The 17,378-nt window shown below is 39.0% G+C and overlaps 1 protein-coding gene across 1 annotated transcript in view; it reads right to left on the minus strand.

The window, feature by feature from the left end:
* The window catches only part of Dhx40 (DEAH-box helicase 40), a 43,231-nt gene that overhangs the window by 3,713 nt on the left and 22,140 nt on the right, over positions 1–17,378 (minus strand). The window contains exons 11-16 of the mRNA XM_027426350.2: positions 15,468–15,548; positions 13,762–13,919; positions 4,890–5,004; positions 3,847–3,955; positions 1,765–1,859; positions 294–363 (exon numbers count right to left, since the gene is read on the minus strand). Coding sequence (XP_027282151.1) covers positions 294–363; positions 1,765–1,859; positions 3,847–3,955; positions 4,890–5,004; positions 13,762–13,919; positions 15,468–15,548 — 628 coding nt within the window. The remainder of the gene's footprint in view (positions 1–293; positions 364–1,764; positions 1,860–3,846; positions 3,956–4,889; positions 5,005–13,761; positions 13,920–15,467; positions 15,549–17,378) is intronic.

Below are 17,378 nucleotides of genomic sequence, written 5' to 3' on the forward strand. Positions count from 1 at the left end.
TTCCAGTACTTAGGAGGCAGAGGCAGGTGGATCTCTGTGAGTCTGAGGCTAGCCTGTTCGAAACCTTGTCTCTAAAAACCAAACCAAAACAAAAACTAACTACAAAAGAAAAAAAAAAAAAAAACCAAAAACCCAAAATCTACAAAGGTATTTGTTGCAAGGCATGTTGGTGTGTAATCCTGTAATCTCATCTCTCGGGAAGTAGAGGCAAAAAGAGCTTGAGTCCAACCTGAGCTACAAAGAGACCCTATCTCAAAACAAACAAACAAAAAACCAAGCAAAAAAGTACTTACTGCTGAGGAAGGATGAATATGAACTGGACTTCCACGCCCATCCATTGTGCAAAACGTTCTGCCAACAGATCTATACAAAGAAAAAACAAAGGATAAAGATCAAAATAAAATAAAGCAATAAAATAACAGATATACTATGTTTTACTGCTAAAATGAGCAGTTTACCTGGGGAAGAGAAACAATACTGTCACAAGAGCTGGTTTAAAGGAGCCATATAAATACTTGCCCGCCTCAAATTATATATTCTACTAATGAGTATCTATACAGTTAGAAAATCTTTTTCATCACAAGGCTAAAGAAAGGAAGCTGCTATTACAGAAGAGATTTAAACGGTGGATTTATACTTTATACCTTTAAAAATATGTATTAATGTGTGTGGATGGGGATGCATGCATGCTTTGCCATATGTGGAAGCCAGAGGACAACTTTGGAGTCAATTCTCCTTCTACCTTTATTTCAGTTCCAGGATTCAAACTGAGTTCTTCAGGTTTGCAGGGCAAGCACCTTTACCCACTGAGCCATTTTACCAGCCCTACAATTATATTTTTATGTCAAAGTAACTTTAGCATGTTAGTCCATCTCATACTTCTTCAGCTATTTCATGTGTGTGTGCATGTGCCAGAGGTCAATGTGGGGTGTCCTCCTTTATAGATTCCTGGATCTCATTCTAAAATAAATTTACAAAAAATTGCAATGTAAAGGACCATTTTTTTGTTTTAACTGAAAGCACTAATAGTACCCAATACCTTACCCATTCTTACCATATGCTTACCATTCTCCTTCCTAGTTATGATACAACCACCAAATCAGAAAATTAACACTGATTCATTACTAACATCAAATCCTAAGACCCTACTGAAGTATTACTAATGTCATAGTAATATCCTTTGAAGCAAAAAGACTCAATTTAGAATCAGAACCACCTTTATTTTTCATATCCTTCATGTTGGAACACTTGTTCATCCCCTTTTGACTTTCATAGTGGCATCACTGTTCCCAGGCTCTCTCAGATGATAGTGCCAGGAGACCAGGCATAAACCACCATGCCTGCCAACTCTTGAGTATTTCTAACTCCTTTCACCATTATCCTTAGTATTTACTCATGTGATTCGTTTTTCTGTTATATAGTGCATTTCCCATTACTAATGTTACTACTTTCTTTACAAAGATAGCCTTACTTCTCCCCATCTTAATTAGCCCTGATATTCCATATCTAAGCTTTCCCAGGGATGCCATTCTGTCTTGTTTGGCTCTTACACTCTACCTGGGGCCATGAAACTAAAAAAACTCTTGTCATTTGCTTTAGGTGCTGATACATCGGCCCAACATGTTCTTCTCTTCCTATCTTGCCAGTACTTCAATACCCCAGTTGAGATCACAGTAGTTCCCTGTGTACAGATAATTATGAAAAGATTTCAAACCTTCAATCTTTCCATTAGTGTTTATGAACTCTCTTAAGCATAATGCTCACCTTCGAGCAACATTTTTGAAGTAGCCTGCACAAAGACATCTTCGTAGTACTTCATGTTTAGGGCCTTCAAAAGTCTCTCTTGGGAAATCACTTTGCTGTAGAAAGAATATGTATTCAGTGAAAAAGCTCACAGGACAATCTGATCTAATCTTTTTTCAAAGTTCACATTCCTAAAGACTTCTGGGTAATATGTTGTAAGAAGGATTAGATTTAGCCTTGCACCCAAAATAATCAAAAGACACACAGAATATATAAAATAATAATTGACAGAATACCATGTATCAGGCAACAAAAAAAGGACGATGACCCAAGAGACAGGAAATTAATACCAATAAAAGCTTCATCCTAGTCTTGAGAAAGAGTTTTGACTATAGCATAAGAAAAAAAATCTGGCCAGGCGGTGGTGGCACACGCCTTTATTCCCAGCACTCAGGAAGCAGAGGCAGGTGGATCTCTTTGAGTTCGAGACCAGCCTGAACTTCAAAGAGAGTTCCAGGACAGTCTCCAAACCTATAAAGAAACCCTGTCTAGAAAAAAAAAAAAAAAAGAAAGAAAGAAAAGAAAAGAAAAAAGAAAAAAAAATCCAAGGGCTGGAGAGATGGCTCAGTGGTTAAGAGCATTGGCTGCTCTTCCAGAGGACCTGGGTTCTGCACCCACATGGCAGCTCACAACTGTCTGTAACTCCTGTTCCAGGGGATCTGACACCTTCACACAGACATATATGCATGCAAAACACCAATGTGCATAAAATACAAATAATTATTTAAAAAAAGAAAAAAACAAATGGAACCCAGAGAACTCATAAGGAAACAGAGCCAAGAGTCTGAAAAGACCAAAGTGGCTGGAATTTGCAGGAAAGAGTAGGTTCAGGAGAGATGTTCAAAAACAGCACCAGAGATCTGCAGAAAGTATTACTTGTCTGCCCAAGTAAATAACCTCCCAGAAAGATAAGATTTCTTGGTATCTCACAGGGCTAAGAATGGTGTATAAAACAAAACAAAACCCCCTCTAAATCCTGGTTTTGGATTGAATACTAGAAGGGAATTACCTTTTTAATCCCAGCACTTGGGAGGCAGAGGCAGCAGATCTCTAACATTGGGGTGGCCCTAAGGTATTTATGGAGTTCCTGACCAGCCAGTGCCACATAGTCAGACACACAGAGAAAATAGCATGAAACTTTGGAAGGTATGTATATTATTTTTAAAATATTTATTTTAGAATATGTAAATGTGTGTGTCTATGTAAGTATGTGCAGGTGACTACAGGATGGAGGTGAGAGGCATAGGATTCCTGAGAGCCAGAATTATAGGCAGCTATGAATCACCTGATGTGGGTATTGGGAATTCTTCTGCAAGAGAGTATATGATTTTGAGCACTGTACAGTCTGTCCAGCACTATTAGCCTTTCTTCTTTCTCATCTTTTTTTAGACAGGTTCTATTGAGCCCTGGCTAGCCTGAAAACATAGGCTAGACTTTTCTCAACTAACAGAGATCCATCCACCTGCTCCTGCCGGGAAGGTGATGGAATTAAAGGTATGTACCACCAAACGAAGCCCAGATCTATTGTCCTGATTGTAGTAATGACTTAACAGGCACATGCAAATGTCAAAACTCAAGCAAACTGGACCGTTTTTGTTAAGTGTTTTAGAATTTTTTACATTGACTTGGTGAGTGGATAGGTGGACATCCTCATGACAAAGCATAAATGTGTGTGGAGGTCAGAGGACAACTTTTGGGAGTTGGTTCTTTCCTTCCAACAGGAGAGTTTCTGAGATCAGACTTGGGACATTAGATTTGGTGACTTGTACCCCTACTGGCTGAGTCATCTCACCAGCCTAACATGTGAGGCTTAATATGTGCCAATGATTCTTCAGTACAACCATTTAAAATTATTTTCATTTCTTCAGATATACTTCTTTACAGCTACTAGGATTCACTAGGTCAGAGAGATGGCTCTGCAAAATAGCACTCAGAGGGAGGGTGGCCAACAAGAAAGGTGGCACAAATGTAAATGTACTTCAATGAAAATCCAGTATGACACAGATACGTTTAAAACAAAACAATAAAAACTACGGCAATCACCTGTTTAAGTTTCCTGATCAGTTCCCGAAGTTGAGCTTCCACACGAAATGCAGAAAATAAGCACCGCCAATGAATCCAGTGCTTTTGGCACCATGAAGCTGGAGCTCCACTACAACATAAAAATACTGGTGTCTTGAAAATACCTTACATAAACGAAAGACAAAAACAGTCTTCATTTTCTTTACAAAAAATGGAAACCAGTCATGTGTGGTTAGGGTGCTCAGGGTTAGGGTGGTTGTAACCTCAGCACTTGGGAGGTAAAGGCAGAATGTTCAGGAGTTCAAAGTCATCTCCTATACAGCAAGTCTGCTGCCAGCCTAGATTACAGAAGACCATCTCAAAAAAGCAACCAACCAACCAACCAACCAACCAACCAACCAAACCACCACAACAAATTCCAAAAGGAAACCTATAAGCAAAAGAAAAGATCTGGACAAGCACTAAAAAGAGCATTTTAGAAAATTTGACAAAAAATTATCACAGGCTGGAGAGATGGCTCATCAGTTAAGAATACTTGTTGCTCCTCACTTAATCTGGGATTGGTTCCCAGCATCCACATGGTGGCACACAACCATCAGTAACTCCAGTTTTAAGGATCCTACACCTTCTTTAGTTTCCACCAGCACCAGGTACATACACATACACACAAGCAGGCAAAACACTCATATACCCAAAATAAATCTTCTGAAAGAAAAAAATTGACAAAAAAATTAATGTCAGGCCTTCTGACTAAATTTTAAAAAATAATTTGTAAATGGGATTCTTTTTACACATATGAATTAACAAGTATCTACTCATTATTTAATCTAAGTACCTAAAAACAAAATTCTGTAAAAATCACTTTTAGGAAGAATCTGAGGAAGGAGGAGAAGCAATATACAATAAATGGCAATTAAATAACATGACAGCCCCCTGAAGTGGAAAATACCTTGAAGCCAGTTTCATCCCATTGAACCTTAGTGTCTAAGGCCATATACAGTAAGTAAGCAATGGAGCTGCAGATCAGAGTGACATTTTCCAGTATGAAGGACCAGCTCACATACCTTGACTTGCATTGTTCAAAAATGACAGCTAAAGTTGCAAAGTCATTAAATCCTCCAGCTTTTGCTGCCAATTCTCGATGTCTCTGTTCTGCTTCCTTCTGGTACTCTGGATCAACTAAAAGGCAAATCAAGAGACAGTTTAGGTCCACATTAAATCAAGTGCCCACATTCACTCTGCTCTCCCTTTTCACTATGTTCAACAAAATCTGCCTCACTCTTTGAGTAGAATTTAATTAGCTCTTCCTGTTTTTCCCATAAGTCTCTATAATCAGTCCATGTCCTGCCCTCACCCCCATTGTTTGCAAGACACAATATCTCCCTACATAGCTCAGGATGACCTGGAATTTGGAATGTAGCCCCATGACCCTGAAATTCTCTTCTTGCTCCTGCCTTCCAAGCACTGGGATTACAGAACTGTACCACCACACATAGCTATTTTTCTTTTAAATACATGTTGGAGATTTACAACAGTCAACATTATTTCTCTCAATTCAATTGTCTTTAAAATAGTATCTGGAATTTACTCTTAGAAAAAATTCATTGTATAAGAGTAGCCCATAGCACTCAGGAGGCAGAGGCAGACTGATCTCTGTGAGTTCGAGACCAGCCTTGTCTACAAGAGCTAGTTCCAGGACAGACTCCAAAGCCACAGAGAAACCCTGTTTTGAAAAACAAAACATAACAACAACAACAAAAAGAGTAGCCCATCGTTAAAAGGGATATAAGGTATCCATGTCCACATTTTGTCATATAAACAATCTTCAAGGCTAACTACTATTACAGATTGTCCCCTAACTTTATAATGATGTAAAAACAATATATTTCACATTCAGTGGAAGCTGTACCTACAATTTTCTATTTTATTCTTTTCCCAAAACTCAGCACAATAATCCCTTCCCAATGCTAGTACCATATTGAGCCTCTGCTCCCAGTCAGACATGTAACTATAAGGATAAATAAGATAATAGACATTCCATAGTAAACCATGCAGCTTTGTACAGTAAGTTAGTGTTTTTAATGTATGTTTGACTTAGGATGTTTTTAATTTTGGATGAATTTAATCAGGATGTACCCCATCATAAATCAAGGAGCACCTGTAGTAAGTTTGTGTTCTGCCAACTATTTTCCACTTTTCTCCTTCCATCATGTGGGTTCCAGGTATCAAAACAGTGGTCAAAAGTTAGCAGGATCACTCAACAATTAGAAGTGTTAGCCTCACAAGTCTAATGACCTGAGTTCAACCCCCAGAATCCATGTAAAGGTAGGAGAGAACTGACTATACAGTTTTGTCTTTTGACCTCCACATGCAATGCAATGGCAAACATGTATATCATACACATACAAAAAATGATCAAGCATTGCCTAAACATATAAAGAACACACACAATTTAACTAGACATTATATAATGAATTCAAAATAATAGGTAAACAGGACCTCCATATACATTAAGCTTCCCTATTATAAGTATTCCCTAATTTTATGAATAATGTATAACAAATACACAGAAAACTACTTAAGCTATACATGTATACTCCAAGAGGTAGTTATAAACATAGTGTAACAATGTATTCAAGCAGATTAACAATTATGAGCATCAGAGAAGCCTAATCACATAATACTATCATCCACTTCCCTCAGGAGGGTAACCATAGCCTGACTTCTAACTCCACAGATGGGTCTTGCCTGTTTCTAACATTTAAAAACATGTCTTTACATTTATTTTGTGTGTGAGCATCCCATAGCATACAATATGGAGGTTAGAAGACAACTTGCAAGAATCAGTTTTCTCCTTCCACCATACAGGTCCAGTAGTGAAATTCAAGTTGTCTATCTTAGGAGTAAGCACCATTACCCACTGGCCCATCTCACCAGCCTTGTTTCTAACCTTTCAAGAAGAGAAGCACACAGTATGTACTTGATGCATTTAGTTGCTTTTGCGCAACATGTTTTTGAGATTTATCTTTTACTTACTTTGATCCTATTTCTCCTGAATCCATTTCAAGCCTGACATGCTTTCTGGGCAAATTCCCCACCCAGCACTTTATCAGATTAATCTTTATTCTGCCTGGGTCCCTTGGGTTATGAAGCCTTACAGAGAGGCTTACAGTATGGCCTAATTTTTCTGTTCATTGTAGGCTACCCTACAAACCTTCAACTTACCTACTATAGTCATTTACACACTGGCTCAACCTCTTACAGATAGCAGCTTCATTCTGCAAGTTCTAAGTTAGTCTTGTCAATATAGAAAGTGTTAAACCAACTAAACTAAGGCTATACTGACCCTATCTCAAAAAAACAAACAAAAGTGCTGGGAAGATCAGTGGTAAAGTGCTGGCCAAGCATGAGGACCTAAATTTATAAAATGAAAATAAACAAAATTTAAACTTGTAATGGCAGCACTGGGGAGGCAGAGACAGGCAGACCTTTGAGATTAACTGGCCAGCCAGCCTAGTTTACTTGGCAAGGTGCAGGTTGTGAGAAATCTTTTTTGAGGGACAAGGTCTCTCTAAATAGCCCTGGCTATCCTAGAACGCACTAAGTAGACCAGGCTGTCCTAGAACTCAGAGATATGCCTGCATCTGCCCCACCCAATGCTGGGATTAAAGGAATGCACCACCCACAGGGAGAACTCTTAAAAAAAAAAAAAAGGATAATGCTTGAAGAATGGCACCTGAAATTGTCCTCTGGCCTCCACACCTCAAGCATACCTGCATATATACAAACCTACAGACGTGGAGTCAAAGGAAAAGCAAAAACAAAGGGCAGGTGCGGTGGCACATACCTATAATTCCAAAACTTGAGAAGAAAAGGCAGGTGAATCTCTGTGAAGGCAAGGACAACGGCCTGGTGTACAGGCCAGCTATGGCTATACAGTGAGACCCTATCTATTGACTTTTATTTTTGTGACACAGGGTTTTTCTGTGTAGCTTTGGAAGCTTTCCTGGAACTCACTCTGTAGACCAGGCTGGTCTGGAACTCACAGAGATCCACCTGCCGCTGCCTGAGTGCTGGGATTAAAGGCATGTGCCACCACCGGGCAGCTTAATCTCTTGATTAACATACTAAATAAACACATGAAAAACCCATTATTTTCCAGGCATGACCATTCATGTCTTTAATCTCAGTACTTAAGAGGCAGACAAATCTCTGAGTTGGAGAGTTCCAGGTCAGTGGAAGCTACTCAGTGAGACCATTTCTAAAACCAAAACTTCATCATTAGTCATCACAAAACTGTAAAGTGAAAACAAGGAAATGCATAATAGAATGTACACCACGCAAATGGCTCTGCAACACTAAAAGTGGAGGAGGACATGCACAAGCTAGTTCACTCTGCTCCCTCAAACACTGTCTATGGGATATTTATTTTAAATACTACAACTACTTTAGGGTAAGATTTGGCTGTTTTCTTTTTGAGATCACCATAAGGAGCAGGCTAGCCTCAAACTCAAAGAGATCCTCCTGTCTCTACCTCCCTAGTGCTGGAAATAAAGGTACCATACCCAGATTGTTTGTTTGTTTTTCTTTTTTGATTTTTCGAGACCAGGTTTCTCTGTGTAGATTTGTAGACCAGGCTGGCCTTGAACTCACAGAGATCCACCTGCCTCTGTCTTCTGAGTGCTGGGATTAAAGACATGCACTACCACTGCCCAGCTCCAGCTTGTTTCTTAATCATAACAACAATCAAGAACACAACAATTTCTTTCCCAGTTATTTTTTTTTAAGCTAAGCAAAATAAAAATATACAAAAGACTTATACAAGAATTTACTCAGGAAATTGTATTTGAAATATTTCACTCATAAACAACACTAAACAAGAATAATATACATGTTCATGGACAGGATAACACATGATTAACTATGTTCACACAGTAGAAACCATCCAACAAAAAGACCAAAATGCAGACCCATAAAACAATACAGATGAATTTCACATAGAGTATGTTCACCAAAAGCCAAATACACACCCAAAACTTTATACTGTATATTTCTATTTGTAATTTCAAAAAAGGCAAAACTAACATTAAAAAAAAAAATTACAGCCAGGTGATGGTCTCAACCGCCTTTATTCCCAGTACTCAGAAGGCAGAGGCAGGCAGATCTCTGAGAGTTCACGACCAGCCTGGTCTATAGAATTCCAGGACAGTTGGGTTTACACAGAAAAATCTTGTCTTGAAAAACCAAAACCACCCCCACCCCACCCCCACCCCACCCCTACCCCCGCAAAAAAAAAGTTTTTACTTTTGTACATGTTGGGAGTGGGTGTACATGCATGCACGCACGCACGTGCACACGAGCGCGAGCGCACACACACACACACACACACACACACACACACACACACACACACACACCCCACTCTGCAAATGGAGGTCAGAGCAAAATGTGTATAAGTTTTCTCCTACCCTGTGGATCCCAGTATTGAGTTCAGGTTGTCAACCTTGGTGGCAAGTGCTTATGACATAACCCAGTCATGTCACCAGCCCAGAACATTGTCTATCTTGATAAGGGTGCATGTTATATGGGTATATTCAGTTCATAAAATTCACTGAATTATACTAATGGGTATGCATTTCAATATATTCAGTTTGCCTTAAAAATATCAATGAAGGCCTTCAAGATCACTTGATCTTCTCACCCAATCCAATTCTTTTTCTAACCTTAACTGCTGAAGTTAGATTAATATTGAACGCAATTCCCTGGTTTGCTATTGTTGTTTTGTTTTCTCCCTGTGGTTTTCTGAGACAAGGTAAGAGATCCTCCTATGTTACCTTATAAAATGCTGGGACTACAGGCATGCACCACTATCTGGTTTTATAAAAACATGGGAGTCTGAGAAAACTAAGCTCATAATCAGATATTTAGGTAAGGACAGTCAGAACACTCAACTCCTACATCCACTTCATACTCCCCAGTAATTTTTAGAGTATCTTTAGCCTTGACATTTCCTAAGGAAAGCCAATCAACATTATTTATTGCACATACTATTTTAATGGAAGAAAGGTTGCAATTGGATATAAGAATTAAAATTTTATGAAAAAAATTTAGTACATTAAAAAAATTGATTTTGTGTTTGTGCATGCTCATTTGCCAAGGCAATATGTAGCAGTCAGAATACAACTTATGGGAGTTAATTCTCTCCTTCCATCATGTTGTGAATTCCAAGGAACTAAGGACATCAGCACTGGGGAGATGGCTCAGCAGTTAAGAGAATTAGCTATTCTTCTCAGAAGCCACATGGCAAGTCACAATTGTCTGTAACTCCAGTCTCAGAAGATCCAAACCCCTCTCTGGCCTAAGTAGGCACCAAGCAAGCAAATGGTACACAGATATACATGCAGACAAAATACCAATACACATAAAAATGAATTAAAAACAAAAAAACCAAAAACCTCACGTCATGAGACTTGACAGCAAATACCTTTACTTAATGTGCCATCTTGCAGGCCCAAGAATCAAAATGCTGACAGTTAAAATTGAGGACTATTTGGGGTAGGCAGAAAACTGATTCAATAACACATTACTTTTACAGAAAAATTTACCACCATTATAATCATGGACCCAACACTCATAACCTACAAAAGGAAAGGCCAATGAGGTGCACAATCTCTTGTTATAGTATTAGCTGTTGACAAGGTCTGGTGACTACTCTGAAGACACTTACAGAAAAAAGTGATTTCTCTAGACAAAAACAAAGTCAACACATGTTAAACTGTCTCATACTAACACACTAAGAAACAAAAAAAGGAAATATATAAAGATATGTAAACCATAAAGAAAGAAAGAAATACTCTAGGGATAAAGGGCTGAACTACCTGTTCTTTTCACTCCAAAAAACAAGTTAATATATTACTAATTTACCACAAAAGAACAAAGGTTCACCTTATTATCTAGCTTTATCCGTGAAGGGAAATTAACTTTTAGCTAGCAATGTTATATACTCCCTATGCCAAACAACTAAGTTAAAGGATAACAAAATATAAAACTACCTATCCTGTTTCCTGTCTCACAGCTATATGGTAAATCCCCAAAAGGCTCTGTGAATTACTGGAGACCAAAATAAACAGCCAGACAACATGTACATGATTAGAATCTCCACACTGTAAGATGGCAGGTTCTTCCTAACTTGATTTACTAGATCACACAACAATCATTTTGGGGATTTCAACTGACTCTGCAGTTCACATGGAGAGGAAAAGACTGAGAACAGCCAGGAAAACAAGGAAGGGGAAGAACAAAGTCAGAGATTACCTCATCTAACTACTTAAGAAAGCTCATACAAGGAGAGGACAGGTGGGAGAAGGGAAATGGGATTGTCATGTAAAACAATCCTGTTTCTAATTCAAATAAAAAAAGTTGGAAAAAAAAAAAAGAAAGCTCATACAAGTATAGTCAACTGATCTATAACAAAGGAACAAAAGCAGTTCAATAGGGAAACTACGATATGTGAACAAATGATGTTGAAACAAATGTATACGCAACCATGATATGACAACATTAATAGAAAATCTAGATGGCCATGGTATGGCAATGACCTCATTGATATAGCACCAAAAGCATGATACACAAAAGAAAAGTTATATTAGACTTCATTAAAACCAAAACCTTCTGTCTGCCAAAGGCAATGCCAAAACAATGAAAGGGTAAATCAAACACTTGAAGAAAGTACTTAACAACTGGGCAGTGGTGGCTCATGCCTTTAATCCAACACTTGGGAGGCAGAGGCAGGAGGATCTCTTCCAATTTGAGGCCAGCCTGGTCTACAGAGTGAGTTCCAGGACAGCCAGGACTGCTACACAGAGAAAACCTGTTTTAAAACAAAATAAAGGAAGGAAGGAAGGAAGGAAGGAAGGAAGGAAGGAAGGAAGGAAGGAAGGAAGGAAGGAAGGAAGGATGAAAATACAGGCCAGGCATTGGTAGCGCAAGCCTTTAATCCCAGCACTTGGGAGGCAGAGGCAGGTGGATCTCTGTGAGTTCGAGGCCAGCCTGGTCTCCAGAGTGAGTGCCAGGATAGGCTCCAAAGCTACACAAAGAAACCCTGTCTCAAAAAACCAAAAAAGAAAGAAAGAAAGAAAGAGAGAGAGAGAGAGAGAGAGAGAGAGAGAGAGAGAGAGAGAGAGAGAGAAAGAAAGGAAGGAAGAAAGGAAGAAAGGAAGGAAGGAAGGAAGGAAGGAAGAATTGTACACTGGGGTAGATGAGGTAGCACACACTTTTAATTCCAGCACTCAAGAGGCAAAAGCAGGCAGATCTCTGTGAGTTCAAGTCAAGCCTGGTTTACATAGTGAATTCCAGGACAGTCAGGGCTACATAGAGTCTCCATGCCTCAAAAATCCAAAACAAACAAAACTGGATAGTGGTATTAGTTTAACTTTTTTTGTTAGTTAGTTTTGTTTTTCCAGAAAGCATTTCTCTGTGTAGCCCTGGCTGTCCAGGACGTCAGAGATGCAGTTGGCCTATCTCTGTCTCCAAGTGCTGGTATTAAAGTGAACCACCACTGCTTGGTTGCAACTTTTTTCTTTAATAGCAAAACATGAGAAAGTAACCATTCCCTGTAATAACTGGATAGATTCCATATAATATAATGGAATACCATTTAGTGATGAAAAGAAATGAGCTATCACACCCCCAAGAAACAAACAAAAAACAAAACAAAACCATGGAGTGTGGTAGTATTTTGTTTATGCTATAACAAATAAAGCTTGCCTGAAGATCAGAGTACAAAGCTAGCCACAATAGTTAGCTACAGAGATCAAGCAGTGGTGGCACACATCTTTAATCCCAACACACTGGATTTAATCCCAGTACAGAGGCAGACAGATCTCTGTGAGTTCAAGGCCACCCTGGGCTACATGAAACTGAATTTATCTAAGAGAGAAACAGAGCTCACACAAGCAGAAGTGATATGGCTGGGCAGAGAGAGGAATATAAGGCAGGAGGACATAGAAGCTCAGGCAGTATGAGCAGTCAGTCTGAGCAGAGTCACTCTGCAGCAGTCTGAGGATAGGATGGCCCCTTTAGCCTGATCATTGGTAGAGGTGAGCACTCTAGTGACTGGCCATCCTGCTTCTCTCATCCTTTAGCTTTCACCCCCAGATAGCTGACTCAGTTTTTATTATTAAGACCAAGGGGAATTCATGCTACAATGGAGGAATCTTAAATCTTAAATGACAGAGGCCCATTTGAAAAATGTCATATGCTATATGATCACAAATACAAGGCATTCTGGAAAAGACAAAATAATAAAGACAGAGGGAGAAGGGAACTGGGATTGTCATGTAATTCAATCTTGTTTGTAATTCAAATAAAAAATGATAATAAAGACAGTAAAAAGATCAACTGCCAAGTGGTTGGTTTATATTATGTGTATGTGTGTGACAACTGTGTGTGGGCATATACATTCTCCATGCACCTGAACACCAAGGGACAACCTGAAGGAAAGGATGTAGTGGTGAATAAACAGAGTAGGGGATGTTTAAGCAAATAAAATTATTCTGTAGGATTCTTAGTTGTAGATACAGGCTATTGGATATGAGTAAAAAGTTATAGAATATACAATCAAATGAGTGATCCTTTCAGTTAGTAATCTACCAATATTGATGCATGGACAGCAGCAAACATACCACAAATAAAAGATGTTAGTAAAGTGGAAAAATAGTGTGGCTGAGGGAATGGGAACCTTCTAAACTTACCCATTTTTCTGTCTCCCAGAACCCACATGGTAGAATAATAGAACTCCTCCAAGTTGTTCTGACTTCCACACATGCACTGTTCATCTGTACCCTCAAGCACACATGTATGTACACACACACACACACACACACACAGAGTAAAATAATATAATACAACGAAAATCGTTAAAAATAAAGTGCTTACCTGGTCTGATAAAGACATTTTCCACAGATAACATTGCTGCTATTGGAAGCAATAAATCTTCACAATCAAGAGAAGCAGCCTTGATCACTGCACACGTCAGATGTGGGGGGAGAGGAAACTCCACCATGGATAAACCCAATCTTGTCACATGACCACTCCTTAACCGAAAAAGAAAGTTCTTAGGACTCTGGGACAATACAAATATAATGTTCATCATTCAGAATACATAAGATATAATTTAATTACTTAAACTCATCTCTAGAAAATCAATTCAAAGAATAAAACACTGTAGTCATTGGTAAGAACAATGAAAATTGGTTGGTGGTGGCCCACACCGTTGATCCTAGCACTTGGGAGGGGTACATGGATCTATGAGTTCTAGGACAACCACAATTACACAGAAAAACCCTGTCTCAAAACAAACAAAAAACCATAAAAACAAATAAATCCTTTATTGTCAGAAGTCTTACTTTCCCTTTTCTTGTTGCATTTTCATTTATTTAATTAATGTATGTGCACGCACAGGAAGCAGCGCATTTGTAGGTAGCTGTTGGAAGACAACTTGCAGGGAAATGGTTCTTCTCTTCTACCCTGTGGGTCCCAGAATTATTTGTTTGTTTGACTTTGATTTTTCAAAACAGGGCTTCTCTGTGTAACAGCTCTGGCTGTCCTGGAACTCGATGTGTAGATTAGGCTGGCCTTGAACTCATAGATCTGCCTGTCTGCCTCCTGGATGCTGGAATTCAAGGCATGCACCACCAACACATGGCCCAAGAAAACTACTCAATGAGATAGAAAACTATAATATAAGAGCTATAAACATTCAGCAGAGCAGAGTTAGCCTTGAAGAAATGAAGGAAAAACAATTATCAAACCTTCCCTCAACACACAATCATGACAACGAAGAGTCTTAGCATTTTTTTTTTCTTTCTTGGTTTTTTGGGACAGGGTTTCTCTGTGTGACAGCCCTAAGCTGTCTTGGAACTCGCTCTGTAGACCAGGCTAGCCTCAGACTCAGAGAGATCCACCTGCCTCTGCCTACCAAGTTCTGGGATTAAAGGCGTGCATCACCACCATCTGGCCCAAGTCTTAGCATTTTTTATGTAGCTAGAATAATGCTTGGTATTGAAATGGTATTCAAAATTACTTGTTAACTGAAACCATATTAAGAAAAAGTGCTTTGGTTTGGCTTTTTAAAAAAATGTTTCATTTCTTCTCCTTGTTTACGTAGCTTTTTGGTGGTTTGGGTGTTTTGTTTTGTTTTGTTTTAGGCAGAGACTCTCAAGGGTGGCTTCAAATGCCATACTACAGCCTCAGACTCTCAGGTACTGGGATCACAGGTTACAGGCATACACTTCCATGTCTAGCTACTGGAAAACATCTTTATAGTTCAGTGTTTGAGAACTGAGGTAAACAAAGACTAAGGACAGATTTTAATTGCATGCAAAACAATGCATTCACACTGAAATAAATTCCTTTCCACTTCTGAAGTAAGACTTAGGACCCTTTTTTAAATAACAAATGGAAAAGTCAGGCCCAAAAGCTCCCACCTGTAATTCCAGTACTTGAGAAGCTGAGGCAAGGAGGATTGTCAATTCAAGGCCAGTATAGACTGTATGCTTTGTTTCTGGCCAGGCTGAGCTACACAGCTACAAACAAACAAACAAACAAAAATACTAACAATATGTTTAGATTACACTTTTTACCTGTCAATAGCATCACACTGATAAAGCTGTTTAAGTGCTTCCAAAATAAGTCTCTCATTAGGTGGATCCAAATATGGAAACCTGTGTATTTAAATGAGATAGGGGAAAGTCAGGATTATTCATAGAAAGACTTTATACACCCTTGATAGAAATGTCCTTAAAAGTTTCACTTCTCCACTTCATTTTCTTTTTGTTTTTGTGGACAAGGTCTCTTTCTATATAGTCCTGGTTGTCCTGGAACTCAAATGTATACCAGGCTAGCCTCAAAATCAGGGATACACCAGCCTCTGCCTCCTAACTGCTGGGATGAGAGGTGTGCACTACCATGCCCTCCCCTGGCTCTATTTTTCAAGTCCTTTTCTCCCTGAAAACATTCTAGCACCATGCTCCACATTCAAAAAGAAGAAAACTCTGCTTTTTCTGGAATTACATTCCTCTCATTCAAAACACACTTCTTTTTATTCTCCTTGGCTGGAACACACCCATCTTTTCTCTCTATCTTAATCCTGATTCATACTTTGTAGCCAATTACTCTCTCTTCTCTTCTGCAGTCCATGACTGTTTTTACTAAATTGTTACAAAACAGAGGAGAGTGCCAATGAGATGGATCAAGCAGTAAGGGTGCTGGCTATCAAGCCTGACGATTTGAGTTCTATCTCCAAGATTCCATGGTGGAAGAGAACTGACTCCTCCTGCAAGTTGTCTTCTGACCTCCACATGCACACCTATGTGCATGTACATACACACAATCTAAATAAAAGAGAAAAGTAACTCATTCATACCTGAAATTTCAAGTTATCTAATAGTAACTCAGGGCTGGCCTGAATTTCAATGAGACCTACCAGCTTCTGCCTCCAAAGAGGTGAAATTAAAGGCAAGTGCAACCATGCCTAGTCTCCTGACCCCGTATTTTAATTACAAGAAAAATGGCTCAGAGGATAAAGTGCTACCACACCAGGCTTACACCTGGTTTCTTTCTTCATTTTCTTTAGTTTCTTTCCTTTTTGTTCTTATTCAAGTCAGGATTTTGTTGTGTATCCTACACTACCTTTGTCTTCCCAGCAGTCTTTCTACCTCAGCTCTTCTAGTGCTGGCAGTCCTACCACTTGAGAGGCTGAGGCAAAAGGATCATGCACTCAAGGCCAGTCTCAGCTATATAGCAAGTTTAAAGTCAGCCTGGAAGGCATGAGACCCCTTCTCACAAAACAGCAATGGGATCTGGAGAGATGAATCAGGCATTAAGAGCCCTTGCTGCTCTTGTAGAGGGCCCAGGTTTAGTTCCCAGAACACACTTGGTGGCACAACCATCTGTAACTCCAGTTCCACAGGATCTAACAACATTTCCTGACATCCATGAACAACAAGCATACAAGTGATGCACAGACATGTATGCAGGCAAAACATACTTATACATAATATAAAAATTTAAAGAAAAAAGCAAAAGAATAGTAACAATGTAAACAGTACTAAATTATTTTAAATGAATTAATCTCTATTCATTTATATTTTTTTCTAACATGTATTCATTCTTGGTTATTTGTACTCTGTAATTCATTGAGAATATGCTAGAAATTAATGCCAAGCTTACTAGGTAGTTGCTTTTAGAGTCTCCTTTTCCTAAATGAGAATATATCAAGACACAGTTTTTTTTTGTTGTTGTTGTTTTTCTTTGTCTTTTTTTCTTTGTTTTTCGAGACAGGGCTTCTCTATGTAGCTTTGGATCCTATCCTGGCACTCGCTCTGGAGACCAGGCTGGCCTCGAACTCACAGAGATCCGCCTGCCTCTGCCTCCCGAGTGCTGGGATTAAAGGTGTGAGCCACCAACGCCTGGCTCAAGACACAGTTTTTAAATCTGGATTTACCTGAAAAATTTCTGTTTGTTATTAAGTTCTTTCAATGGCTTGTTATTTC

This window comes from Cricetulus griseus, chromosome 7, assembly GCF_003668045.3.
Source record: "Cricetulus griseus strain 17A/GY chromosome 7, alternate assembly CriGri-PICRH-1.0, whole genome shotgun sequence".
NCBI lineage: Eukaryota > Metazoa > Chordata > Mammalia > Rodentia > Cricetidae > Cricetulus > Cricetulus griseus.